The sequence below is a fragment of the Trichogramma pretiosum genome, unplaced genomic scaffold (assembly GCF_000599845.2).
Source record: "Trichogramma pretiosum strain Unisexual culture from Peru unplaced genomic scaffold, Tpre_2.0 scaffold115, whole genome shotgun sequence".
In the NCBI taxonomy this organism is placed as follows: Eukaryota; Metazoa; Arthropoda; class Insecta; order Hymenoptera; family Trichogrammatidae; genus Trichogramma; species Trichogramma pretiosum.
This window is the reverse complement of record NW_019640800.1, coordinates 62,895-89,758: the sequence shown is the minus strand read 5'-3', so window position 1 is coordinate 89,758 and position 26,864 is coordinate 62,895. Positions and strand designations below refer to the sequence as shown.

Genomic DNA, 26,864 nt, shown 5'->3' with positions numbered 1-26,864 from the left:
CTTTATAATATTACCAAAATTCGGAGCTGTATTTCTGATCATAAGTTTGTCCACAAGGAGCTCTTTCTATAAGATATTGTTTTTTGCAGTTCTTACAATCATTATGAAGGCCTTTTAAAAATCCTCCTAAAAAATTCACTCAAGATTTGAGATAAGATTTTACATAAGATTTGGCACCAATCTTGCGGGGGAGTAATTTACTTTTTAAACGAGAAAAAAAGAAAAGATTTGATTTGACCCCGAAATCCGATTCTACGGGCAAAAATACATAAGTATCATACACAAGTATATTTTTTTAAAGGTTTTTATTAAAAAATTTATTGCAAACAACAAAAATTGTTTATACATTTAAGAATTTTTTTCTCGAGAAAAAAATCATGAAAAATGAAAAGTTCTTAAAACTTTTCAAAAAATACACTGAAATTTTTCAATTTAGCAACTGCCATAATTTTGCCAAATTTGAAGAAATGGTCATAAAAATCAAGAAAATTTCATATTTTAGTGTATTCTTTGAGCAATAATATATCCCCATATATAATATTATATTTAAAAGTTTTTTTGAAAGACATAAAGGACCTTAGTTCGAATCCTATTTTCGAACACAGAATTTTTCGAAACAAATATTAAACGTTGTAAATTCAAAAAAGGGCTGCATGAAAGAATAAGTGTACCATAAAAATGTACACAATTTATGGAAAATTAGATAGGAAATCAGGTACTTTCTTACCCATGAAGTCTCATCTGATTTCGTACCTAATTATTTTTCCTTAGGAAGTCGCGATTGCAACCGCTTATTAATTGATCGAAGCCCTAAATTGTTCTGCATAATTAAAATAATCACCACAAAAATAACTTAAAATGAAAAAGAAATCAAAGCATAGGTGTTTCTTGAATGTGATGAATAATTATAAATTTAAGTACAAAGTAACATGGCACTAAATGAATGTGTTGGATACTAGGTAAATATTGTGCTTTTTGCCACGAGAAAAAAAGGAAGTAAAAAAGTAATTAAACATCGAGTATACTATTCGTATTCAGTTTTGATTATTACATAGGAAAAATTCATGGAAATACTTTCAATAATTACAAAATTCAATTCACTTCTGCTACAAGCTTTCAAATATAAATCACTTTTCATATTGAATATATTGTCTTTTCATAACGTGTACAATTAAGCCATCAACAAATTCTCATTCAACTTGACAATTAACTCAATTAAAATGCAATCGATCCAGTGGTCAACTAACGGGTCCGAAGAATCCTAAATTCCTGAGCGTTGAATTGACCCTTGGTATCAGTTGATCTTTGTATCTCCAAATCGTGGTGTCGAGCACGCTATTTTCACGATACTCGACGCACGACTTTTTCAACGATTTTACGCAGTCGGCTCGATAATGCTGCAATTGAGCGTCCGTTGTGTCAATGGGGTAACTAGTGCAACCAGCTCCAAGACAGGCCAGTGGAAAGTGATTGTGCAACGTAACAACGCGCTCTGGATTGTGAAAACATTTTATGTACTGATTTGGCTTCGTGAAGTTCTTGGATCGAAACACGTGTTGCAGCATGTGAGCCCAGCTGTAAGGAACAAAAAAAAAATGCGTACATTTTAGTACGCGTGAAATTTTACAGAAAATAAAAATAAAATGTCGGGTAATCTCACCTAGGTATATCTTTGAAAGCGCCGTGCGAATGAAGGAGATCGTCGAGAAAATAAACGTTGCGCACATTGTAAGAGGCACGAGTTTCGTTACGCAGTTTCAGTGCTTTTGGCATGACCCTGTCCATGAGTTCTCGCCACGTGGCGTCGCGAACGGGCATGATCACCTCGTCAACGTCCAGAAGGACTATGTACTTGAACTCGTACATGTGTTTGTACAAGCAATCGTTGTAGGGAATGAGCTCGTTCTGACGCTTGTGATTGGTCTTTTTGGTGAGATAAAGATGCTGGAATCCCGGCACATTGGGCTGGTGTCCCGGCAAAGTGAGCGGAGTCACGTGCACGCGTCCCAGACGCTCGTAATGTTGCAGCACCTTGCTGACGTTCGGATGAACTTGCAGCTCGTAGAAAAAAATTTTGTCAGCGCCGAGAAGGTTGAGCAGCTCGATCCACTCGACCATTCGCACGGACAGATCATCGTGCAAAAAGTCGAGGCCCTTGACGCAAACGGCGAAGTCGTGTTTCTTGTCGTTGGGCGGTCTGTTGTAGATGACTCGAAGGTTGTTGCTCGCCGTGTCGCAGCGACGCTCGACCAACGACACCGAGGCCGGGGCGCCTCGATGCCAGTGCGACTGCGGCACCTTGCACGCTATCACGTACGGTTGATAGATGCCTTGCTTGTAATTTCCCCACTTTTTGTACCACACGTATTTGTACTCTAAAATCTCGACGATTCGAGGGTACCGCTCGTTTTCCCACCACATCTGACAGTAAGTGCGAACCGTCGGTTCGATGCGGTCGATCATGCCGACGATCCTGATGGCCGGCCCGATGCGAGACAAGCCGCGCACGTCGTAGAACGCGCCGAACAATTGAAAGGTGCCGTTGTTCGTGCGCAGCGTTTGCCAGTAGGCATTGTTGAATTCGAGCTCGAAAATACTGGGATATCGCGGCAGACAGCCACCCTGATTGGTCTCGTTGCGATTGGGCTTCGTCTGTTGCTTGACTCTATAAAGATTCCAATAGCTCAACGGAAGACTGGGAAGACGTTCCTCGATCTCGCGAACCAATTCGTCCTCGCTACGGGGACCGCGTCGATCGATGAGAAGCTTGTCCAACTCCGAGTCTTGCTGTTGATTGGTCTGAGATTCTTTGGCCGACTGAAGAAATACGCTATTTTGATTGCTGCCATTGCTGACCGCGACTTGGCGCAATTGTACCGTGGCGATCAGAATCAGACCCCAGGCCAACAGCAGCAATAGCGCGCGCTTGGTGAAGCGCGAACTAATGTAGTTTTGTAGCATTATTCATGAATTACTTATTTATTCTTGCTCTCCAAATTGGATGTTACCTGAAATTAAATAAGTCGATTTGCGTGAAAAAGGTTTGGATAAAAAATGATTTTGCATAATAATAATTGTTTTTATTAGAATTAGTTAGGCATTGTCCTCTTTACCATGTGTATTGTATATTATTCAAAAAAAAGGTTCCAAGCAATTATCAATGAATCGTTAAAACCCGATTTTTGGGTAAAAATGCAAAGAAGATCGTCCATCACCTTTTTACAGGAGCATCCAATACATGCTAGCTTTTATGTGTTAATTTAAATATAAAAGTGTTATTCTTTGTAAGGAATATCAATATATTGTACATACAATGTATGTGTACTGTAAAATGACACTTATAGGAACATGTACATGCAACGCGGTCATTCCTAGTAAGGTGATGCCTTGGCCACAATTTTTACCGAACGAGCACAGATAATGTATATTTTCGTAACTTTTTTCCAGGCTGATTTTTGAAAAACGGCTCTGCAGAGCCCTCCGAATTATAGCTGTGAATAACTGTACCAAATTTCAGCCAATTTCATCAGGTAGTTTTTCCGGAAAACAGGATCGAAATTTTTGATTACTGTGTGCAGGATAAAATCATATGATGTTTTGGCATGATTTTTCATATAATTTTTTATATGATTTATCATATGATTTTTCACAGCAAAGGAGGCAAACCCATATTTTAATTTAAAAACCACTAGAAGGAAGTGCCAAAATATAAGTTAAAGTCTGAATTAATTAATGTCATTGAAAATGAAGAAACTACTTTTGAAAATAGCTTAAAAATGTACATTTAGAGCACAAAAATTTGAATATATTAAAAGAGTTTGAAGTGAATTATAAAACTGCCGAACTGTTGAATCATCAAACTGCCTGAATTTGTACCGTTTTGTAAACGATTAGCATCAATATTTTCTTGATGGTAAGATAACACTGTTATATCTAAATTTCCATGACTACTAGTTTTATAATTCACTTCAAACTCTTTTAAATTATTTAAATTGTTGTGCTCTAAATGTACATTTTTTTAGCTATTTTCAAAAGTAGTTTCTTCATTTTCAATAACAATAATAAATTCAGACTTTATATTTTGGCACTTCCTTCTGATGGTTTTTATATTAAAAATAAGGGTTTGTTTCCCTTCCTGGGAAAAATCTCATGATAAATCATATAAAAAATCATTGGATAAATCATGCCAAAACATCATATGATTTTTCCCATGATTTTTTTCAGCAGAGGACGTCGAAAAGTAACCTTGAATTTGATCTTGAACGTACAGAAAAAAGTATTTTCCTAACTGCTGGAAGCCAGCAAGCGAATCTCGACTTTATCGTTTCGCTAGCAGTCAGTCGTACCCCTCGAACCGCAATTTCAGTCCGGTCATTTATTGACCGATTAAAGTCGTTGTTTCGGTAGTCTCGATGAAAGAAAATGTGCTGCTCTACGTAAACAGTAAAGTGAAAGTATATATCATTCAAAAAATTGAATAAATTAAAAGAATTGAATTAATAATAATTTAGCTTAAGCTTCGATAAAAAAAAAGTACACAATGCATACAATCAAAATATAACAAAAAGTTATCATTTTCTAGGCTCATGATCGTAATAGTAGTGCTGCTGCTTGACAAACAGAAGTAGGTAGCGAAAAACCCCTTAAAGGAAATTGGGCACAAGTGGCGTTTGCTCGTAATCATCAAGAAACAGCCCTTCAGAATAGCCGATGAGATAAGGTCTGGCACGAGTTGAAAGGAAATTAAGCACTGATCATCTTTTTTTTTTATATTAAAAACCAGTAAACGATGCTCGCAAAGAAATCACCTGCTCCAAGTTCGAGAAGAAATTTGGACAAAATGAGAAACGATTCAAACGCCAAATGACAGTACACAAAAGTCCCAAAGATTACGCATGTGACAAGTGAAAGAAGACATCTGGAACGACTTTCGTGATCCAAACGGCTTCTCACAATTGTTACATGCGGAATCTCTGCGACTCTTATGTAAAATCATTTAGGGCTCGAACCGAGTCTCAAATTGTCCAAACCACTCCTCGTACTTGCAACATGTGACGTCTCCACGAAAATCGTCAACTGGTTTTTGATATAAAAAAAATGATGTTCAGTTCTAAATTTCCTTACAACACGTCCCAGACGCCATCTCAGCGACTATCCAGGAGGACTATCTCTCGATGAGTGTAAGCAAACGCCACTTGTGCCCAAGTTCCCTATAGATACCACAGCCCCTTGCCGGGATACTCCGAGCTGTCTTATCTATAACACGTGGCCTTATGGGAGAAAGTCTTTTCCTGGCTGACGCGAGCCACTGGGTCGCTCTCGACTTTATCTTTTCGCGAGCATTCAGTCCTACCCCTCGAACGGCAATTTCAGTCCGGTCACTCGGCGCGTCGTTCTAGTACGGTTGGTCATTGACCGACTCGAGTCGTTGTTTCGGTAGTCTCGATGAAAGAAAATGTGCTGCTCTATGTAAACAGTAAGGGAAAGTATATATTATTCAAAAAATTGAATAAATTAAAAAAATTGAAATAATAATAATTAAACTTAAGCTTCGATAAAAAAAAAAGTACACAATGCATACAATCAAAATATAATAAAAAGTTATCATTTTCTAGGCTCATTATCGTAATATTTTTAGTATCGCCAAACACTATGGCCAAGGCATCGCCTTTATGTATCATTTATTTAGCTGAAACTTGAAAAATCGAGTTCTAATGGAGGCTTATCAAAGGAAAAGTCAAATTTGTTCTTTTTTTTCATTTATTTATTCGATCGACGTGTAACATTGAAAAAATTAGATACAGCGGAGTTAAATTTATCCAGATTTTTGGCCCGAAACCGCCAAGTAAATGTTTATCAAGTCCTTGCTGCTCAGATTTTCGAGGATCATTTCACAGCATTCCATCGGCAGCCGATAGTGCGTCAATCCTATGAAAGGCTCCAGCGCCCAGCTCATGAGAAATTTCCACGCCAGCTTGTCGCACAGAAACGCGTCGCTAGTCCGTCTCTTGGGCAGATCTTTATGCGCTTTCGAGCGCGAGAACGCCAAGTAGTCCGCGTACGTGACTTGTTTCGCCGCCTGTCTGGGCCCAAGCTCGATCAGTTTGTAGAGCGATACGTTGGAATTTATCATCGATCTTTCCGCGTCTTCCACGAAACCACGACGGCACGCGTGTTCTTCGATTTTCTCCGACCCCTTGAAAAAGTCAAACTTGACGAAAAATCGCATGATAGCCAAGGCGTCGCTCTCGGCCAGTTCGTATCCTTTCCTTTTGAGGTGCTCGACGACGAGCATGAGCTTGGACGCCGCTTCCAAGTTGTAATTGATCAAATTTTTACTCTGTATCGCTGCGAATCGCTTGGAAACGCCTTCGAAATCGGGAAAAACGAAGTTCGATAGATCGGCTCCGCGTTCCAGAAGCAGATTGACGTTGTACGGCAAGAAATTCATTACGGCCACATGGAGAGGTGTCAAGTTCCACGCGTTACCGGCATGATCGATTTCAAGCGTCCGCTGTGAGTTGTCGCAGATTTCAAACAGCTTCTTCATAGATTCCTCGTGCTCGTCCGTCATGCAATAAAAGTGTAGCAGAGTCGATTCAGCCTCATTGGTGTAATTTGGATTAGCGCCATTTCTCAGCAGCAATTCGGCAACTTCGTAATTCTTAAAAGCCATAGCTACTAGAAACGGTGTGCAAGCGTCTTCGTTCTGGGCGTCCACCTGCAGCGTCTGCTTCGTCTCCTCGCAAATCTCGATGAACCTCTTCATCAAGTCATAATCGCGAGGATCGTATCGAGTGCTCAATCGGTGTAGAATTGTATTTCGCATTTCTTTGTCGGCAAAATTGGGATCGGCACCGTGTGCCAACAGAATTCTCATCACCGCCGAGCTCGTTTCCGGCCTGCCGATCAGAGCGAAGTACAGGGGTGGAGTGAACCCGGGACAATTGGGATTCTGACCTGACGCGAGAAATTTCTCGACTACGTCCAAGCAGCCGTAAAGACAAGCCACGTGGAAATGTGAAACTATTTCGTTCACGTAATTGACGTCGAACCGATCGTAAATGAGAAAAAGGTCACTCATGACCATGGGCGAGATTGCACCCGCGTAATTGTACGATATGGTGTGCAAAGGAGTAGAACGACTCAATAGCTTGCCGTCTCCATCGAACTCGGGCACGTCCTTGTAGCCGCAGCTGACAACGAACTTGACGATCAGTTCTCCCGGATAATCATCATCGTAATCGCCATCGATATTCACGGCTTCTTCGAGCAACTGATCGATTTGACGTGGCTGAAGAAATTGCCGAAGATCCGGATACGGCGAATCCCAACGGTGAATTAACTCGTGTAGTCGATAGACAAGTGTCTGTCGCTTTTCTAGCGATTCCCACTCGACGTCGCTTAGTAAATTTTCGAAAATTTCGATTTCTCCTAGTGTAGGCACTGACTGCGGTAGACGCGACATCTTCCTGCGCCGCACTCACTAAAAACTTTCACTTATGACTTGAGATACTTTTAATTTATTTCACGAGACTCACGGCGCAACGATGGATGCAACGTCTCTGTGATGTTCGCGCTGTAAAGTCTCGGCGTGGACTGAGAGCTGTCTTGCATCATGTTAATTTTCATAAGAAAAAATTTAGTTCGAGCGGCCGACGCTGGCATTTTTTCGGGACGCGTCCGGTTTTTCCATAAGATTACGTGTAAATGGTGACTGTAGCGCCACTCTAAGCTCCACTCAAACGCTCAGAGCGAATTTGGAGAAAGTAAAAAAGTGAGGCCCCGCCTACTTTACCAGTTGGTTAGCTGTTCCACAGCGCAGCGCCTCTCAGTATTCAATGTGAGAGACCCATAAGAACTAATAAGGAATATAGTCATACCCTATTTTTCTAATTCTAACATGGAAATTAAAATTAAATGAGATGCGCTGCGACATCATAGACTTTCCAATAAATGGAGGTGGACACGATGCTCTCACGAAGAAAGTGGGAAACTATTTGTTGGGAAGATTAAGTTATCTTTCAATTAGTGTATTAAAAACTACATGTACACTGAGACAAAAAATTCATTGATTCAATGAAAATTTAATTAAATACAATCTTTGAAATAATTTCATTGAAATAATCTTTTGTTCTTTAGTTTCATGAAATTTTGGTAAAAACAACAAAATATTTAGTTGTACTACCAGTTGTACCACTTGAGCTGAAATTTAGAAATTAAGGTTCTTGGGGTTTATGAATATGATTTTTGACATAAAATTTGAATTCCTCATCACATTTTACATAAAAAATCATGTTTCAATCATTTTTTCATATTCACTCTTGGAAAGCAGAATAAAATATGAAAAATCAAATTACAACTCTGATCCAAGGGGGGGGACAGTTGACACGATATAGTCCATATACATGCCAATCTTTAGATCATGACTGCTAGGCAAGGTATCATTTGTACACATGAAACTTGTACACGGGCATTTCTGTACACAAGTAAAATGTGTATAAATATTGGACAAGTTTCATATGTACAAATGATACCTTGCCGGCTGCTATACTATGGGTACTTGACCAAGAGAAATAAAAAGTGATAAAAGAAGTAGTCAAAGAAGAAGTGTTCTCAAAGTTTCTGGGATGATTTCATTTTCATAATGATTCAAAAATATTGTATATCAAGCCCAGCTCCCCTAATTTTACCCACAAAAATTCCAACAAATAAAAAATGGTTCAAATATCATACCAGTGAGAATAAAGAGTTGACAAAAATTTATGAATGTTTTGACAGCAAATTTTAGATATTTTTTGGTAGGTAATTTTTATATTTTTTTATGAAATTGACTTGAAATTGATTAAACCCTAGATATTGACGATCCAGTTCTATTTTGGAAGCACACTTATAAGTACATTGTACATTTTTATTAAAATTATATAAAATAGTAACCATTCTGATAAAAATGTTAAAAAGTTTTGGGATAATTTGGGCATAGCTGATGATTGAGAAATCAATAATTGATATATCGATAAACATATGGCAATCCTCTCAAAAGTTTTTAAAATTTTGAAGCAGATATGTGATTTGGATTTCACGTAGACTCCTGGTTTGTAGATATTATAAAAGTACATGTTGCGTGGTAATCATTTCATTTGTTTGAAAAATTATTGTTTACATAAATACTCCCTCACCAAGTTAATTATAATTATCAAAAATTACTAAAAATTTCTTTTTTTGTCATTGAAATTAGAAAACATAATTTATCACAGTAACTAGCACCATTAGTACAACAAGTATGGCAACAATAATTAAGCTAGAATACAACAAACTAAGTAAAAAAAATTTAGATTTAACAAAACTGCATAGCATAAATGTGTAATTTAGCTAAAGTAATCAGTATAAACTAGAAAAACTTACTAAAAAAATAACAATAGTGTGATAAATAGCCTTGAAAGGCATCAACTCAGCTACTTCAGTGTAACAAAATCTTCAGAACCTTTGACTTGCTGAAGTGGGGTGTAATCTTCTTATGGACATTATTGCCAATAGTTTCAACAAACAACTTAGTTTTTCTCATGTTGCTGGGTGATTTTGACATTTTATGTCAATGGCAACTTTTTTTACAGACATAAATATAAACTGATACTTTATACACTTGTTATTTTATATACTTATACTCACTTTAAATACTCATAAAATCTAACATGATACATTTAAGATCAAAATCGGTATACTAATTCTTGTATAAAAAGTAAATTTTCCAAATTTAATAACTGATATGTATGCTAAACCACATGATTTTCGGATTGCTTTTAGGGTCCGTCTTTATATACGATAGCAGATAGTGGTTATAACGCTAAGGTTTTCTGCTAGTAATGGAGCTCGGCATCTTCAGGTGCGATTACAGGTGGCAAGATTCAATTTGGTAATCTTGCAACATTTTCTGTTAGTAATTACTTTTTACCATGTATGTAAAAACTCTATACGTTGATGTCATTCATGATTGTTCGAACGAATTATAAACAAATTTTTTCGAATTAGATACAATTATTCAAAATATTGACATTTTCTACAAAAAAAAAATTATATTTAAAATTATGAAATTTTGAAATAGTTATTTTTTAAGTTTTATTCGTATGTAGAGTCAAATTTGACTTTCATCGAACTTTAATTGTTAGAGAACGAGAGTATTACCAAGAAAGCTTAAATTGTTATCTTGAAAATGTACACTTTGCCGCTAAAATGAAAGCAAAAAAAAATTTTTCAAATTTTTTTTTCGTTTGATGAAGAATCGAGACATCATCATCCACAAAGACTACTACTCGCTATTGACAGCATACACGTATTCGCAAGAGCATGAAAGTTAAATCTTATCCTCTTTATACCGTAAATAATAAAAATAATTGAATTTTTTTAGTATTAATCGATGTTTCCAGTGCCAAGCACATCAATTTTCATAAGCTAAACAACATGATTTGGTGATTTTAATTATTTTAATGAACAATAAAATTTAATAAAATTTATTTCCACTCACCAACATGTATTGAACATCGGAATATCCTGATACCTATATTTTTTCATATCTTTACCGTTGAATCATGTAATAGACATTTTCAAATAATTTTATTCTATAAGGTATAGGAGGTGAGGTATTTAATGAAATAGAAAAAAAGATAACATTTGAGAAGTATTTTATTATTTTTTAAAAATGCAAATAATTAAAATAACTTCGTTGATTTGTATATAAAATCATTTAAAAAAAAAGAAAAATTTCATTCAATACTAATTACTAAGTAATAAATATGAAACAAGAACTATATGATGTAATTTCTGAACTGTGAAACTTACACAAAGCTTCAAATATTCAATTAAAAGTATTTTAATTCTTGCAACACTATTGTGCCGTAAAGATTGCTTATTAACAAACAATAAAAGCTATCAATGAGGAATATCTCTTTAGGAGTCATAAGAATATCAAAAACTGAACGATTCATAATAATTATAAATCAATGCTTTTTGGGTAACATTTTTACAAACTTGTCAGTCTTAGGTGTAAACATTTTACAAGGTTTCTAAAATTTACATCATACCACCCATGCCACCCATGCCACCCATACCACCCATGCCGCCCATACCACCGCCTGGCATTGGGCTTTCTTCTTTAGGTAATTCGGTAACAACGGCTTCGGCAGTCGTGAGGAGAGAAGCAACACCAGCAGCATCGGTCAGAGCAGTACGTACTACCTTAGTAGGATCAATGATTCCCTTCTCGATCATGTCAACATACTCATTGTTTAATGCGTCATAGCCCAGTGTACCTTCTGAGACTTTGGCTACTACCACGCTACCATCAACGCCAGCGTTCTGAGCGATTTGTTGGCAAGGCATGCGAAGAGCATTTGCTACAATGTTGATGCCAGTCTTTTGATCCTCATTTGATGGTGAAAGAGTTTTCAGAGACGGCGCACATCTCAACAAGGCAGTACCACCTGGAAAATTTGAAGTGTAAATTAATATGCTGTATTAAAAAAAGACATAATAAAAAAGAAAGAAAAGAGTACTAACCTCCGGGGACAATGCCTTCTTCTACTGCAGCCCTAGTAGCATTAAGAGCATCATGAACTCTATCTTTCTTCTCATTGACTTCAACTTCGCTGCTTCCACCTACTCTCAATACAGCTACGCCAGATGCTAATCTAGCAAGACGCTCTTGCAATTTTTCTTTTTCATAATCGGAAGTTGTATTTTCAATTTGATCACGGAGTTGATCAGATCTTCTGTCAATGTCAGTCTTCTTACCCTTTCCTTTCAACAGAAGACAATCATCTTTCGTAATGACAACTTCTCCAACTTGACCTAAGTCAGTGGGCTAAAAATCAAAGTAAAAAAAAATTATTTATAAATTCTCAATGGAACAAAAACATTTTCATATTTTTCATCATGCGTACTTGAACATCTTCAATTTTCACCATATCAGCATCATCTCCAAAGACAATACCACCGGTGGCAATAGCCATATCTTGCATGGTAGCCTTTCGGTTGTCTCCAAAGCCTGGAGCTTTGACAGCAGCTACTTGGAGACCGATCTTTAATCTATTGACGACCAAAGTAGAAAGAGCTTCTCCATCAATATCTTCAGCAATGATGACAAGTGGTTTACGCTGAGAATTAGCAAGTTCAAGAGCAGGGATTATGCTTTGGACCGAAGAGATTTTTTTGTCGCTGAATAAGAGTAAAGCATCTTGGAATTCAACTTTGGCTCCTTTGGAGGAATTGATGAAGTAAGGTGAAATATATCCACGGTCAAATTTCATTCCTTCAATGATCTCAAGCTCATCATTCAAGGTTTTTCCGTCTTTAACTGTAATTACACCTTCCTTTCCAACTTTCCTCATAGCATCAGAAATCAGATTTCCAATTGCTAAATCACCATTGGCTGAGATGGTAGCGACTTGTGCAATTTCTTCTGGTGTTGTAACAGGTTTACTCAAAGTTTTAAGTTCTTCCTTAATTTTTTCAACTGCCATCATGACTCCTATAAGAAAACAATTATTAAGTACAAGTTTCAAATCATTTTATTATGAAGAGATTATTATATTCGTTCAACTTACCGCGTCTGATTTCAATTGGATTGGCACCTTTGCTGATCTTTTCAAAGCCTTCTTTGGCAATGGCTCGAGCTAAGACAGTAGCGGTTGTAGTACCATCACCAGCTTCTTCATTTGTGTTGTTGGCCACATCTTGCACAAGTTTGGCTCCAATGTTTTGGAATTTGTCTTTTAGTTCAACACCTTTAGCAACTGTAACACCATCCTTGGTGATTTTAGGACTGCCCCAACTTTGTTCTAATATGACATTGCGACCCTTAGGACCCATAGTCACAGCTACAGCATCAGCCAAAATGTCAACACCTTGAAGCATTAAAGCTCTAACTTCTGCTCCAAATCTCACATCCTTGGCATAGCCAGCTTGAAGTTGCACCTTTCGGAGAGCAACCGAGCGAAGAAGTGTGGGTAGTCTGAACATCTAAAATTGATAAAAAGTAAACAATTAATATATAATGCTTTAAAGTAACATAAATTGATGGATTGTTGTTGTTTTTAAACAAATTAAATAGTAATATCGTCATATTATACAATACATTGCACTCAAAGATTCATGGTTATGTAAAAACCGCCGTGTGACCACTAAATCAACGTGTGCAATTGATTACACGAAAAACGTATTAACTCGTTATTGATTCATCTAAGTTGATGAAAACTTTAACCAAAAAAGTTGTTCTAGTTTATGAAAATTAAATTATTTCACATTTTTTTTACAAATGCCGGATACGGAGTTAACAACACTCGATGTGAAAAACGAAGCGAAATTATAACCGCTACACGTAATGACTCGTAATTATTAGAAGCATTCATACCTTGTAAAATGTTTTTTCCTTTCTCGGTAATAAAATTTATGATAAATTCCAAAATTATTCTCGTCTGCAGACTCCGAAGTGAAGTTGCAATGCCAGTTCCTTCTACTAAAATGAGTGAGGTATACCGATACGAGCGGGCAGACGTGGAATTAGATCTCTCGCGTGCGCGTTGCGCTGCGTTGCGTGTTGGAATAGTCTTCGTCACTGTCCCCACTGCGGTCTGGGGGGTCTTGACCGAATCATCCAGAAAGTGTTGTATGTAGATGTCTGCTTCTTTATCGTGTATATTGTATGCCGGCAAAGTTCTGGAAACCCGAAAACTTCTAGAACCTCGATCGATCTGACCGTCTTATCGAAAAAATTGAGAAAAAATGCCTCCCAATTGTTTGTTAAGAATCCATGAGAAATTTGAATATTATATAAACTATACGTAATGACGATCGGATTATAAACAGATATGTTCAAGTAGTACTGTTTAGCGCGGTCTAGGAATTTATATAAAAAAATAAACTCATGTTTTTTAACAAATTATTATGACAAAATAAAACTCATACCGCAATTAATATTTTGAGTTTTCATTTATCAAATGACAAATCTTTTTGCTTCACATGTCAACAACATAAATCATTATCATTCGCTAAATTGCAATGCAAATATTTCTCGAGCATAAATAATCGAGAATGCTCATTCATAAAAATTGTTCGACATAAATATTTGAAGTGATTTTTCGAGTACACCTGAGATGCTCGAAAATGTCGCATTATGACATAATTTCGTGAAATTTCGCATCGATTTTACGTCATCATATTTTTCGCTGTACAATGAGAAAAGTGCTGGGACAATTCGGTACCGGCACTCCTACGCGACGATTACGTAATTTTGGTCCCATGTTACGGAGATGAACTTGCCACATGGAGCGCTGAAAAAATTGTTTTATTCGGAGTTCAAGTTGCCACGCGGCACCGGCGCGCCGGCCTGAATGTTCGCAGTCTCAAAACACGCTAGAAGCCGTGAAGCACGCCGCAATTCAGTTGAGCGAATGATCTAGATAGGTACCGTGTTACACAGACACAGTCGACCGTACTCGAGGAGAACATCTTCATTGCTCGCCGCAGTGCAATTCGTCGCAAAGGTTATACGCGCAAAGGATTAATTATCATTTTTTAGGCTTTTTCCAATTGTCATCCAAAAACGAACTATGGTAAGTCTTGGGTGTTGCAGTTTTGTTTTTCGATTTCAAAGATTATTTTAGTATCTTACCAATTAGTTTAGTTATGTAAAAGTTGAAATTACGGTTTGAAAATTTTATTTTTCAAAATTCATTTGTATGTTGGTAGAATCTTGGTACTTTTTGATAATACAAATGAATGATAAAATTCACGAAGTTTAGATATTTAACGATCATTTTTTTTTTACAATGAGACCACAGAAAATTTTTAGCTCTTAACTTATACACAATTTTTATTCTCTGTTTAATAATTGATAATTTTGTTTAAAATGTTTCAGTCTGCTGCCGCTGTTGTTAAACGACTCGTTCCTTTGTTTGATAGAGTTCTTATCCAAAGGGCAGAAGCTGTTACCAAAACTAAAGGTGGCATTGTCATCCCTGAGAAAGCCCAGGGCAAGGTATTGAAAGGAACAGTTGTCGCAGTTGGACCAGGATCCAGAAATGAGGTCAGTCTCATTAAAGCAATATAAATATTTCATAATTATTTCATTTTTGATAAACAATAATTTTTATATTTTATAAATTTCAGAAAGGAGAACATATTACACCAAGCATCAAGGTTGGCGATGTAGTGTTACTACCTGAATATGGAGGTACTAAAGTCGAGCTAGAAGATAAAAAAGAGTTTCACTTATTCCGTGAGGCAGATATTTTGGCTAAGTTGGAGGAATAAACAAAAGTTAATTTACTCGATAGAACGTTATTTGATACATTATCAGTGTTTAATTTTTACTTTTTAGAAAATGTTGACGACAAGAGTTTTGTCAAATAAACTTTTCAAGTCATTTAGTTGGTAACCAACATTGTTTCATTTATGATATTAATAATAAAATATTCAAAATGAAAAAGTTCGATTTTTTTATGTATTGACACTTATAACTTTTATTAACAACTAAATTTTTAACATGTATATGGTTTTTACAAAAGTTTGATTCCTTTCTTGACACCAGCCTTAATACCAGATATTTCACCTCCATATTTGGTAACTTCTTTTCTGACTTGTCGGACCTAAAAATAATTAATATTATAGTAATATGTATGTATAAATGTTGGAAAAAAAGAGAAAAAAAGAAACTTACTGCTCCTTTTCTATGTATAATGGCCTTGCGATATTTGTTTCTATGTTTAACTCTGGGATTCCTCTGTTCTTTTTTCCTGTGTGGTGTAAGACCTTTGTTTTTAGCTATTTGGTAATTAATAAATCTCTTTTCATCTTCAGGATTTTCGCTGCTCTGTTCTGAACTTGGATTAACTAATGCATTATTATCATTCTTACTGCTTTCATCCATCATATCCTTTTCCTCTTCATTATCTTCTTCATTATCTTCTTCATTATCTTCTTCATTATCCTCTTCACTGTTCTCTTCGTTTGACATTTCAAGTTTATGTTCATATTCACATACAGACTTGTCACAATTTTTGACCTTGTACAGTGTTTTTCCTTCTTCTTGTGATTCTAATAAAATTTGTGCTTTTTCTATGAGATCTCCTTGATCTTTTTCAATCTGGTATAATATCTCCTTATACTTTCCTAATTTTTTGATGACAGGATGAGAGGCAATAGGTACATTTTTTGATTTTAGCATTAAGTAGTAAGAAATATTCATACAGTAGTGCATGATTACATCTAATTTAGTTTTGAAAAATTTTGTTGAAGCCAATTCTGGATAATTTGATTCAAAACTTTTTAAATACGGAACTAAAACATGTTTAGCTTCTGTCAAGTACCCTACAAAAAAACATGAATCAATTATTAATTATAGTTATATCATGTATGTTAATAGTTATATTAAGCTAAAGAGTTTAAAGCATTACCTTTGAAATCAGCTAATATTGGTTTAAATTCAGGACTTTCTTTTTCAAAAAATATTTTTTTCTCTCTTTTACTAAGTTTATCCAAATCAGTCTTAGTTTTGTAGGATTCGTATTTATCATCACTGACTGTACTTGATGTTGTAACAAAAGACTCTAGGCCAAAATCATTTTCATCAATTTGTTCAAACAGGCGCTTTTGCAAACTTGTTGCTACCTCTTCTTCTTTTTCAGCCTCTTCAATATCTTTTTGACTGACTGAATTATAATCAGGATCAACATAGTCTGTGGCATAATATGCTTTTTTCTTTTTACCCCACGCTTTTTCGTTGGGTAAATTAAAGTCAGTATTGAGACCCTCAATATCAGATTCTATAGAATCATGGTCATCTTCTTCAGAAATTAAACCACCCATAACCTCATCATCGCTGTCAAAATTTTGTTTTTTTGATCCATTATATTGTTGTAGTTTATTTTGACCTTCAAATGAATCATCATCAGAATCAAAATTGTCCATCATTTCTTCATCAGACATTTTGAGTATTAAAAATTTTATTATTTATCTACAAACTGTCAATCGACTGAAAATAATATAAGTATTATTAACATCATTTATAAAAATAATGACTTGGTTAAAAATAAAAATTAATGCTACAATAAATTGAATATGTTTCAAAGTCTATGTCAAGTTTTCAAATAAACACAACAAGTTAATCTACAAAATAACGAGGTTAAAGTAGTCGGTAAAGTGCAAGGAAATGATGATTTTTATCAAAATATATCACTTAAATGTCAACTTGATTTATATTAATTGTAGAGCATGAAAAAGTTTCAAAACATACCTGACAGTAAAAAACAAAAATTAGCTGGCACGTTTGTTATTAGTATAATAGATGGATCTATACACTTCAAAAGCACGTGTGAAATGTTCGACAATTTAAATCTCAACTGAGAGAAAGTATAATCATTAGAACCGAATAAGCAACTCCATTATTGCCCGCATGGCGCACGTGCAGTCAGATTTCAGAGTCGTGTTAAAACAGGTTGACCCAGGTCCCAGCAGCCTCAGCACAACATACCTTATGAAAAAAGCTGACTGTCTTGAACACCATCACCATGGCATGTTTTTACACAGCTTTGCGCACGTGTATATGTATATGCAATGCATATCGCAATGCCCAGCAGACCGCGGGAAATAAATATGAGAGTCATTCAAAATGAATTATTCGGTATTAATCCATTTGAAGTTTTTACAAACAAATTAAATTAAGTGAACTGTTGAACGGACGTCAGATGTAAAAAAAAAAAAATACGCTTCGAGCATGAACTAAATAATGACAAGGGCTAGTTTTTGGTTTTTAATTTTTCATTGTTGCTATTATTGTTTTTTCATACTGGGTTTAAAAACAATTATAATAAAAAACTTTACCATTTTTTCGTATTGTAATGTTGAAAAAAATCTATGTTTTATTAATATGCTCTACAAATCCATTTTTTTAAGCTTAAAAAGAATTGTGTAAGTACTATTTTATGAAGTATTTGAAAAAAAAGTATCCCGCAGTGTGCGAAGTTGTGAAACGTAAACGCGACCGTCCTAACCAAAGAACTCCCTATACAATAAGGCATTTAATTATGGATCCTTGGTTATAGAACGGTCACGTTTTTCCCCCCACCATAGACTCACCTTACTCAACGTGCCTGCTGTCCGCTCGCAGTAAAGTGGCTGGTGTCTCTGTCTGGTGTATAGATAGTTGCTCCAATACACGTCTATGCGTTGGCTATATAGTACAGTCATCGCATATAAGTCTGACCAGTCTTGTAACTCGCACATAGTCCGTAGGCTTATGGACGTTCGTGAGCGAGAGCTAAACATTTTAAGCAATAATTAGTGTACACCTAGTTTGTGAGTGTATAGTGCATATCCCTTCAATGCATCGTTACTTCTTCAGGCATATATTCCGCTACCCAAAACGTGGGTAATCAACGAACGAGGTATTCTCGTTCAAACTGTCTGCAATTGAGTTTCCATTACACCTGTATTATGTGTGTATAGTTCTATGTCAATAATAGGACTGTAAAACGTTTGTTCTGCTGAATGTTATTTGAGGCATCTTGTATGCATGAGTGCATAAATTTATTGCTGAATACTTATTCACCTTAACCTCTAAAATTGCCCAAATTTGTTGAACTGTGCCGAGCATATCATTCCAAAAGTGAGGTTATACCATACAGTTTCACAAAGCTTTATAATGCCTAATAAGAAATCGAACAAATCTTTTTGGAGTGTTGGACGTGGAGGAGGAAGATCTAATAAATCTCATGATGAAAAACGTTATTCAGGAGGTATGTATTTACACACAACTATTATTTTTGTATTAAATGAATTCTATACTTACTTTTTTGCTCTTGAAGTATAATTTGTACAACTTATGCGTTTTTTTCGTTACTGCTTCACAAAGATATGATTTTTTAGTTTTCTAAAGCTTATTTAATGTTATTTATTTCACATTACCTAATATCAGTAATTTAGATTCATAAATTAAACAAATTCTTCCAGAACATGACGATAGAATGGGTCACTCCGTAGAAGGATCCAAGTTTCTTCACAGCAAACCTAGAGTTTCATTTAAAAAACAAAACTTCAAACCAGATAAATTTAGGAATAATTTTCTCAAAAATATTGATGAGGATGTTTTGATGTCTGGTTCTAATAACAATGGGCGTCAACTTCATAGAGGACGAGGCAAACATTTTCCCAGAGGGAGAAATAGTCCATTACCTAGAAATGATCGTAGAAATGGCAGAGTTCCAAATACACATGAATCAACAGGCTGGTCAAGAATTGATGTAAGTAACTTAAAAAGAATTTTTTTACATTACCATTAATTATCATTTTATTTCATTCTTTAAATGTCATTTCTTATTCTATATGACTAACATTTCTACAATATTTAAAGTTATTTTTATGCGTTTTGTGTGATATGAACCAGCAGAATTTCAATTTTTATTTTTGGGCTAGTTTTGCCATCTCCTTAAATATTACAGTTCTATAACTAGAATGAGTTGTAAATTATTTGAAATAGTTTTTTGTAGGAATATGTTTATTACTTTATTTCAAAATTGTCGCTAGAACTTATAGAAGCAAACTTTTTACAAATTTTTTTGATTTTCTTATGATGAAAAATGGTTTGAAAATTAATTGCAAATGATTCCTAACTCTTAAGTATTAATTTCAGAATATAAATAATTTAAAAATAAAATACTTTTCTTTTCTTATAAGTGTATTAATTCTTTGTATGATAAGAACAATTATTGTGTAATTAACCATAATTAATGCTTACAATTTTTCTTTACATTGCAGATTCCATACGGAGAAAATTACACAAAAGATTTTGTGATCAACAGTTTACACAGATTTGTTGCTCCTTTAATATTTAATCCACTAATGGTAACTTATTAAAAATTATATATTTCAAAAATACACTTGTAGATAAGAATATATCAAATAATAATATATCATTATTTTTTAGTACAAAGCAGAAGGAAAAGATGCACACTTTTATGTGGATGATGGTAATGTTGCTAAGAAATTAAAAGATTGCAATGAATACTTTGAAAGAAATGGGCATAAAATGCAAGTTCGTGTCAAAACTGGAGTTGAGCCACCGGTAGTGCAGCTTAGTAATGAGCTTGAAGAAAAAATAAAACTGGTATTGAATAAACGATTTATTGCAAGCACAATGGCCTTGGATCTGTCAAAATTTCATCTAGACTCAGGTATGTAACATGCTAATTGTGAAATAATTTTTGTTTAATGCAGCAATAATCTCATTGCTAATATTCATTCTTTTATGTATTCTTACAGACTTAGTGCAAGATTATTTTTGTCCTCTTAATAGACCTATCATGTTGGAACATGTGATGAGTGTTGTTGCAGAGTTTAAGCCAGATTTACAAGCACTTAATCTGGATTCAAATAAATTAAACAATCCATCACAAAAAGGATTTGGTTCAATATTAAACAAGTTTAAAAACTTGAAGATTTTATATCTAGGTGATAACAAGGTGCGTTTTTGTTACACTTTCACATAGAGAACGGTTTCACTTATAAAAAATTATTAATAATAAAATTAATTTCATTTTATAGTTCAGGGATATACATTTTTTGAATAATTTAAAAGAATTACCTTTGGAAGAATTACGACTTGAGGGAAATCCATTATGCAACAAATATAATATTAAAGAAGAATATGAGAGTGAAGTTAGAAAAATTTTTCCAAAGTTACTAAAATTGGTAAGTATAAAAAATTTACTATGTTGAATTCATCTTAAGAAACAATAAACTTTAGTTACATTTATTATATGTGTATTTTAGGATGGAGCACAGTTACCACCTCCGATACTTTTTGATGTAGATGATCAAAAACTTAAATATCCACCAACTAATCAAGTTTTTGTAGTTAATGAACAGGCTAAAGAAATTGCTAAACAATTCTTAGAGCTATATTTCAAAGTTTTTGACAGTGGAAATCGTAGTCCATTACTCGATGCGTATCATGAAAATGCTTTATATAGTATGACTTCAAATATATCCCAAGGTCCAAATTACAAACAATACATTACTGAAAGTCGAAGTTTAAACAGAGTATCAGATTTAACTAAAAGAAGAAAATTACTGAAAACAGGAAAAATTTCTGTACTTTCCTCTATTTGTGAATTGCCACCTACAGAGCATGATTTAAACAGTTTCACGATGGACGTGAATTTTGTAACAGTGAGTATCTAATTTTAATACAAGATTTAATTTAATTAATATAAATAAAAACGTCGATTATAAATCATTTTACTTTTGTAGGAAGCAATGATGATTATTACTGTTACTGGATTATATAAAGAATTAATAGGAAAAATTAGCAAAGATATTATAAGATTTTTTAATCGTACATGGATCATTGTCCCTCAAGGAACTGGATTCTGCATAGCTAATGAAGAATTACACATAACTTATGCATCCGCACAACAAGAAAAAAAATTTATGAGCCAACCTGCAGCTGTTCAATCACCTTCATTAGCAGGTCCATCTTCAACAGTTTCAGTTGAAAATCAGGTTCCTTTAAGTGAAGAAGCAAAACAACATATGACAGTTGAACTTAGTGCGCAAACAAATATGAATATTGAATGGAGTTTCAAGTGCTTACAAGAAGTAAACTGGAGTTTTCAAGCTGCTGTTGCAGCCTTTCATGAGGCTTCAAGACAAGGCAAAATACCTCAAGAAGCTTTTAATAAATAAGTTTTTGTGTAATTTGATAATGTTTTTATTACGAAAAATTTCACGAACCTGTACAATAACTAATCATTGCTGAAATCATTAGCTTCTTCAGAATGTTTTAATTTAATAATGAATTTTTGAAATAATTGATAATTGATGATAGATATTAGTTGTTCAGAGATTATGTTCATTATAGCTATTCTAAAGGAGAGAAAAATATCATGGCTATTTAACTTATTTTTCGGAAACAATATTTCTGAATTCAACTAAATAAAATGATGAATTAAAAAAAAAATTATTTAAAAATTATTTTTTATAGATTTAAATAGCCAAAATTTTTTAATTTTGAACAGATAATAACATTTTTATAAACTGCTAAACTGTTGTTACATTCACATCTTTGATCATCTCTGAATTGTCAATAGTGTAAATATATACTTATGTTCATTTACTTATTAAAAATGAGTTACTCTAATTTACAAACTGTAAATAATATTCAGAAATAAAATTCTTTTTATAATAAAAATAGTAATTATCAATAAGATTCTAATAACACCAAATACCTAGTCCACATAAATAGATAAAACCTACTATAATAATAAACAAAATATCAAGGGAAGTTTCTCAGTTAATTATGATAATAAGAATATACCATCTCTTACAGAATAATCTCACAAGTCATATTGATTTTTTCACGCTCATAAATATCGAGGAATGAATTTTTGACGAATTTTTTAAACTGAAAAATGATGATAGACCCAATGTTTATCGATTCAGATGTATTGTTTCATTCTGGAATCGATTCTACAAAACAAAAAATGTCTAGCATTAACTCCCAGTTCGCGTATAATAAAAACTTTACGTGCTAAGTAAGCAAACCATTTTACTCATATTGAATTCAATTTTTTATATGGATGTGAATTGAATATGTTCTCTTTGACCAAATTTTTATTCAAAGCTCAGATATTAAAATTAAAAAATTTATATTCCGAAGTCTGGGCACGCAAAATTACACTTACGTAAAACTCAGGCATTTGAATACAGATTTAAAAAAACATCGTATAAGCTATGAAAAATCTTTTTTAAAATATAACTTCAAAACTGCCTACACGATCCCGATTACTAACAAAACTGCCAATAATTATTCCTATATTCCCCTCCTCTAGCTTCCGCGCGAGTCTAGAGACAGCAAGCTTTAAGAATTCAATAACACACTAATGTCAGTTATTACGGTCGATATCGTACTGCGCATAAACAAGCAACAATAAACATATTTGTTTAAATTAAATAATTATAACTCTTCAAAATAAAATATTGTTATATAAGAAGATCCGAAGATGAACAACAGTGAGACGTATCAAACAAGTATCAACTCTTTTGTAGGTAAATAGCTATTCATAATTTTATGCAAATTTATTTAATCAGCCCATTAAACTTCATTGATATTGCGACTATAATGTTTTTAATTATAAATTATATTAATGTTGTTATGAGAAGGTGTGCATGTAGAACATCAAATTGTAATCATAACCTTTTCAATAACTTGTAAATAAAAGCCCTCAAGATGACAACAAGCACTATTTGACATTGCATCTGTTATTCATTTGCACATAAGAGAAATGAAAGATAATATGCATATTTTTATACCATAGATAATTTTATAAATATTTTTGTAATTTACCATCTCAAGTACAATCTAGTTTCTGATATAATTTAAAGATCAAAATTACATTAAAAATAAATGTAAAAAAAGTATCAGCTAAATAAATTTTTTTTAAATTTTACAGGTACAAAAGCCCAAGAAAGTTCTTATTAATAACTGGATAATGAATAGTAGTGACATTAAATAAGTCAAAATGTCAGTTCAAAATAAAGTAAAACTTCTGAGCCAGTTAAAAAATTTACTAAACAAATTTTTACGTGATAAAAATTATAAAATAATAACAAATAAAGATTATATTGAGTTCTTTCAAAATCTTTCTTATGCACAAAATGAATTTGGAAAAAAGTATTTAAATTTTTATGAAAATCAAGATTCAAGCAGTGTAAAAGTTTCTATTAAAAATAATGAATCTATTCGTGATGAAATAAAACCCAAAAATATACTCATCTGTGACAAAAAAGATGATCAACCAAAAACTGGAATGGTAAATGAATATTATTATAAACATTTATTATTTATATCATGGTCTGAAATATAAATTTAGCTACTTCACAATTTACTTAAAATTCAATTAATTGGTTTTGATTCCTTGATAACAGTGAGGAATTTTAAAGTTTCAATATTTCATATTACATATTACAACAGTATTATTTCAGGCTTTGATGTATATAATCAAAAATTTTTAAATTATATTATACATTCAATTTAAAACAATTATTAAAAATTTGTATCAGTTGACTCCTCAAACTGGAACTTCATCAGAACTGAAAGATGCTTATTATTATTTACCTCAAATAATCACAGATTTAATTAAGCCAAAAATAAGTAGCATTAACAAACAACCTCTTCCAAGTACAATGCCCAAATGGAAAACCAGTGTACAAAATAAAATCACTAAAAATAGTATATTATCTAGAACAAGACATATTTTAAACAGTATTGTTACTGCAGAGTCAAATTCTTCAAAATGGAGACGAATTGAAGATTTACTTTATCATTTGGAACAGTTTCCAGAAGCACGTCATTACGCTGTTAAAAGTGGTGCAGTTAGAATTTTACTCAAATCACAAAATCTTACAAAGGATCAACAAATCAAAGGTAATTTTTGAAACACTCTCAAATTGATATTCATAATAATAAATTGAATATTATATATTTTAGCCACAATCAAAGAAGCCTTAGCAGTTTTAGGTCATGTAGATTTTCTACCAGCTCGAGGAATCAGAATTTTAGCTATTGATGGTGGCGGAATAAGAGGAGTCTTAGTTATTGAAATGCTGAAAAAATTAGAACAGTTGACAGGGAAAAAAGTTCACGAAATGTTTGATTACATTTGCGGTGTAAGCACTGGAGCTATTTTGTCTGCAGTTTTAGGTAAATATCCATGAAAATCCATTCATATTTAGCATCACATTTTATCAATCATTTCTTAATAAATGGTTTATTAAAGCAGCCATGGTTGAAGACACAAAACAAGGTAATTTTTTCCAACGTGCTCACATTGTTTTCAATATCCTTGCGCATGAAATTTCATATTTTTGTAAAATAATTTTCCTTTGGATAGCTACTTAGTAGTAACTTCATTCGTAAAATTTTTTTTCATAATATTCTCACTTTTTTCACAAAAAAATTAAATTTGAAAGGAGGCCACAAAAGAAAATCATTGGATGAAATTTCGGAGTTGTACAAAGAACTGAGCACTAGAATTTTTACACAGAGTACTTTTAAAGGTACTAGCGGTTTAGTTTATCGGCAAGCTTATTATGATACCGCACTATGGGAACAAATGTTACAAGAACAATTAGGTACTAGAGATTTAATAAAAACAACTCGAGATCCAATTGCTCCGAAGGTAAGAATAACATTTTTATTAAATTGATTGAAATCGTAAGTCCCATAGTTTTATATTACGTTGATATACTTATTATATAATTTTTCGTTAATATTTACCATAGTTTTCAGTAGTATCTGCTGTAGTTAATCACGAACGTGTGATGGCCTATGTCTTTAGAAATTATGCCATACCTATTGGTGTGGAAAGTCAGTATTTAGGTTCTTACAAGCACAAATTATGGGAAGCAGTAAGAGCTTCAGCAGCAGCTCCAATATATTTTGAAGAATTCAAATGTGGTGGTTTTCTTCATCAAGATGGAGGTAATTTTGTAAAACTGTTAATGCTTTTACTAAACTCAATACATTGAAAAATAGAATTGTATATCGCTCTTAGCTTTTTATACTTGTTGATCACGTTATTGCCCTTAGTATATTTGCGTAATTGACGTATTCATTAGTTACTTTTGACTTTGACTTCGGTCAAATGAATGAGCTATTATGTATTCAAAGAGACTTGTAAACTTTTTTCCTTCGTTTCGGGCTTGACAGATCAAGTATCCGTTAATCCACATGTCTTGTTAATTTCAAAACTGTCGAAATCTTTTAGTTACACTCCTTAACCGGTATGCGAACGATTTTTCAATCTTCGAATTTATTTTTCAATTTTTAGATTTTCCGATGTGGGCATATATCTTTCTCTTAGAATTATTATTTCTTTAGAACTTTAGGACCTTTGCCATAAGGAAAAGTTCCGTAAAGCTTAAAACTGTTCCTATCCAAAATGCAACTTTAATCCCGTTTCATTTTAGCAACATTTGTAATATGATTTAATATTGTATTCGAAATTGAATCTTAACTTTCGAGTGAACGAGAATAAAATTGTCGCTTTTTACTGCGTTAAAGCTAAACGAAGTTTAAATAAAAAATATTTCATTTTCTGTAGGTATAATGGTAAATAATCCTTGTGCTGTCGCTATTCACGAAGCCAAACAATTATGGCCGAATAGTCCAATTCAATGTGTCCTTTCATTTGGAACTGGAAGAACACCGTTAAATATTAACAACTTTTCGGATGATAAGATAGAAACGGCAGCATCAAGTTGGAAAGATAAATTCTACAAAATTCTTGACAGTGCTACTGACACAGAAGGTTTATTAATTAACAACTTTAACTTCTATATAATTAATTCACTTAGAAATATTTTGTTCAAACATTTTCATTATTTTTTCGTAGCCGTACATATTATGTTGAATGATCTTTTACCGGACCACGCTTACTTCCGATTCAATCCTTATCTAACGGAAATGGTGACAATGGTGGAAATTCGCCCTGATAAAATTTCTCAGTTAGAGCAAGATGCTCGAATGTATATTCGCCGAAACGAAGAAAAGTTTCGACAAGCAGCTAAAGTTTTAACGCAGAAGAAAAAACTTTCTCAAAAAGTGAAAGATTGGATAAAATGGAAAAAAACTACTCTTGGTATTTAATATATAGTCATTAATAGTCATTGATTTAATAGATGAAATTTTATTATTTCTTAACATCAAAGAAATTTGAATAAACTGTGATAATTTATTTTATATTAAGTGAATCTTTACTATAAATGCGTGTATTGTACAAAGAACTGAAATAAAATAAAAAAATGTATTGAAA

At 33.5% G+C, this 26,864-nt stretch overlaps 6 protein-coding genes across 9 annotated transcripts; 3 read left to right on the top strand and 3 right to left on the bottom strand.

Annotated features, from left to right (window-relative positions):
• Positions 1–1,005: 1,005 nt before the first annotated feature.
• Positions 1,006–9,799, bottom strand: LOC106652859. 2 transcript variants are annotated; one of them, XM_014372012.2, is made up of 4 exons: positions 9,670–9,799; positions 9,406–9,602; positions 1,661–3,008; positions 1,006–1,575 (listed from the first exon to the last, which is right to left on the bottom strand). In XM_014372012.2, exons 3-4 carry the CDS (start codon positions 2,959–2,961, stop codon positions 1,239–1,241), a joined length of 1,638 nt encoding a protein of 545 aa, XP_014227498.1. In that variant the 5' UTR covers positions 2,962–3,008; positions 9,406–9,602; positions 9,670–9,799; the 3' UTR covers positions 1,006–1,238. The 2 variants fall into 2 exon arrangements, with proteins under 2 accessions (XP_014227498.1, XP_014227499.1); XM_014372013.2 differs by lacking the exon at positions 9,406–9,602.
• Positions 9,800–10,753: 954 nt separating this feature from the next.
• LOC106652841 (60 kDa heat shock protein, mitochondrial) lies at positions 10,754–13,824 on the bottom strand. Its single transcript, XM_014371988.2, has 5 exons — positions 13,406–13,824; positions 12,600–13,014; positions 11,937–12,523; positions 11,554–11,857; positions 10,754–11,477 (listed from the first exon to the last, which is right to left on the bottom strand). The coding sequence occupies exons 2-5, from the start codon at positions 13,012–13,014 to the stop codon at positions 11,068–11,070; spliced, it is 1,716 nt and encodes a 571-aa protein (XP_014227474.1). The 5' UTR covers positions 13,406–13,824; the 3' UTR covers positions 10,754–11,067.
• Positions 13,825–14,339: 515 nt separating this feature from the next.
• Positions 14,340–15,481, top strand: LOC106652858 (10 kDa heat shock protein, mitochondrial). Its single transcript, XM_014372011.2, has 3 exons — positions 14,340–14,606; positions 14,912–15,079; positions 15,163–15,481. Exons 1-3 carry the CDS (start codon positions 14,604–14,606, stop codon positions 15,304–15,306), a joined length of 315 nt encoding a protein of 104 aa, XP_014227497.1. The 5' UTR covers positions 14,340–14,603; the 3' UTR covers positions 15,307–15,481.
• Positions 15,482–15,488: 7 nt separating this feature from the next.
• Positions 15,489–17,665, bottom strand: LOC106652857 (something about silencing protein 10). The gene is made up of 4 exons (XM_014372009.2): positions 17,288–17,665; positions 16,449–17,026; positions 15,713–16,362; positions 15,489–15,641 (listed from the first exon to the last, which is right to left on the bottom strand). The coding sequence occupies exons 2-4, from the start codon at positions 16,978–16,980 to the stop codon at positions 15,552–15,554; spliced, it is 1,272 nt and encodes a 423-aa protein (XP_014227495.1). The 5' UTR covers positions 16,981–17,026; positions 17,288–17,665; the 3' UTR covers positions 15,489–15,551.
• A 495-nt stretch (positions 17,666–18,160) lies between these two features.
• LOC106652852 (nuclear RNA export factor 1-like) lies at positions 18,161–22,077 on the top strand. Its single transcript, XM_014372004.2, has 8 exons — positions 18,161–18,788; positions 19,003–19,292; positions 19,807–19,893; positions 19,976–20,222; positions 20,311–20,510; positions 20,593–20,739; positions 20,821–21,219; positions 21,301–22,077. The coding sequence occupies exons 1-8, from the start codon at positions 18,695–18,697 to the stop codon at positions 21,733–21,735; spliced, it is 1,899 nt and encodes a 632-aa protein (XP_014227490.1). The 5' UTR covers positions 18,161–18,694; the 3' UTR covers positions 21,736–22,077.
• Positions 22,078–22,575: 498 nt separating this feature from the next.
• LOC106652856 (calcium-independent phospholipase A2-gamma-like) lies at positions 22,576–26,848 on the top strand. 3 transcript variants are annotated; one of them, XM_014372007.2, is made up of 9 exons: positions 22,576–23,097; positions 23,502–23,861; positions 24,112–24,475; positions 24,539–24,751; positions 24,828–24,854; positions 25,021–25,229; positions 25,333–25,531; positions 26,154–26,360; positions 26,445–26,848. In XM_014372007.2, exons 2-9 carry the CDS (start codon positions 23,571–23,573, stop codon positions 26,696–26,698), a joined length of 1,764 nt encoding a protein of 587 aa, XP_014227493.1. In that variant the 5' UTR covers positions 22,576–23,097; positions 23,502–23,570; the 3' UTR covers positions 26,699–26,848. The 3 variants fall into 3 exon arrangements, with proteins under 3 accessions (XP_014227493.1, XP_014227494.1, XP_023314429.1); XM_023458661.1 differs by having other exon boundaries at positions 22,580–23,097; positions 24,831–24,854; XM_014372008.2 differs by lacking the exon at positions 24,828–24,854 and having other exon boundaries at positions 22,577–23,097.
• The last annotated feature ends 16 nt before the right edge of the window (positions 26,849–26,864 follow it).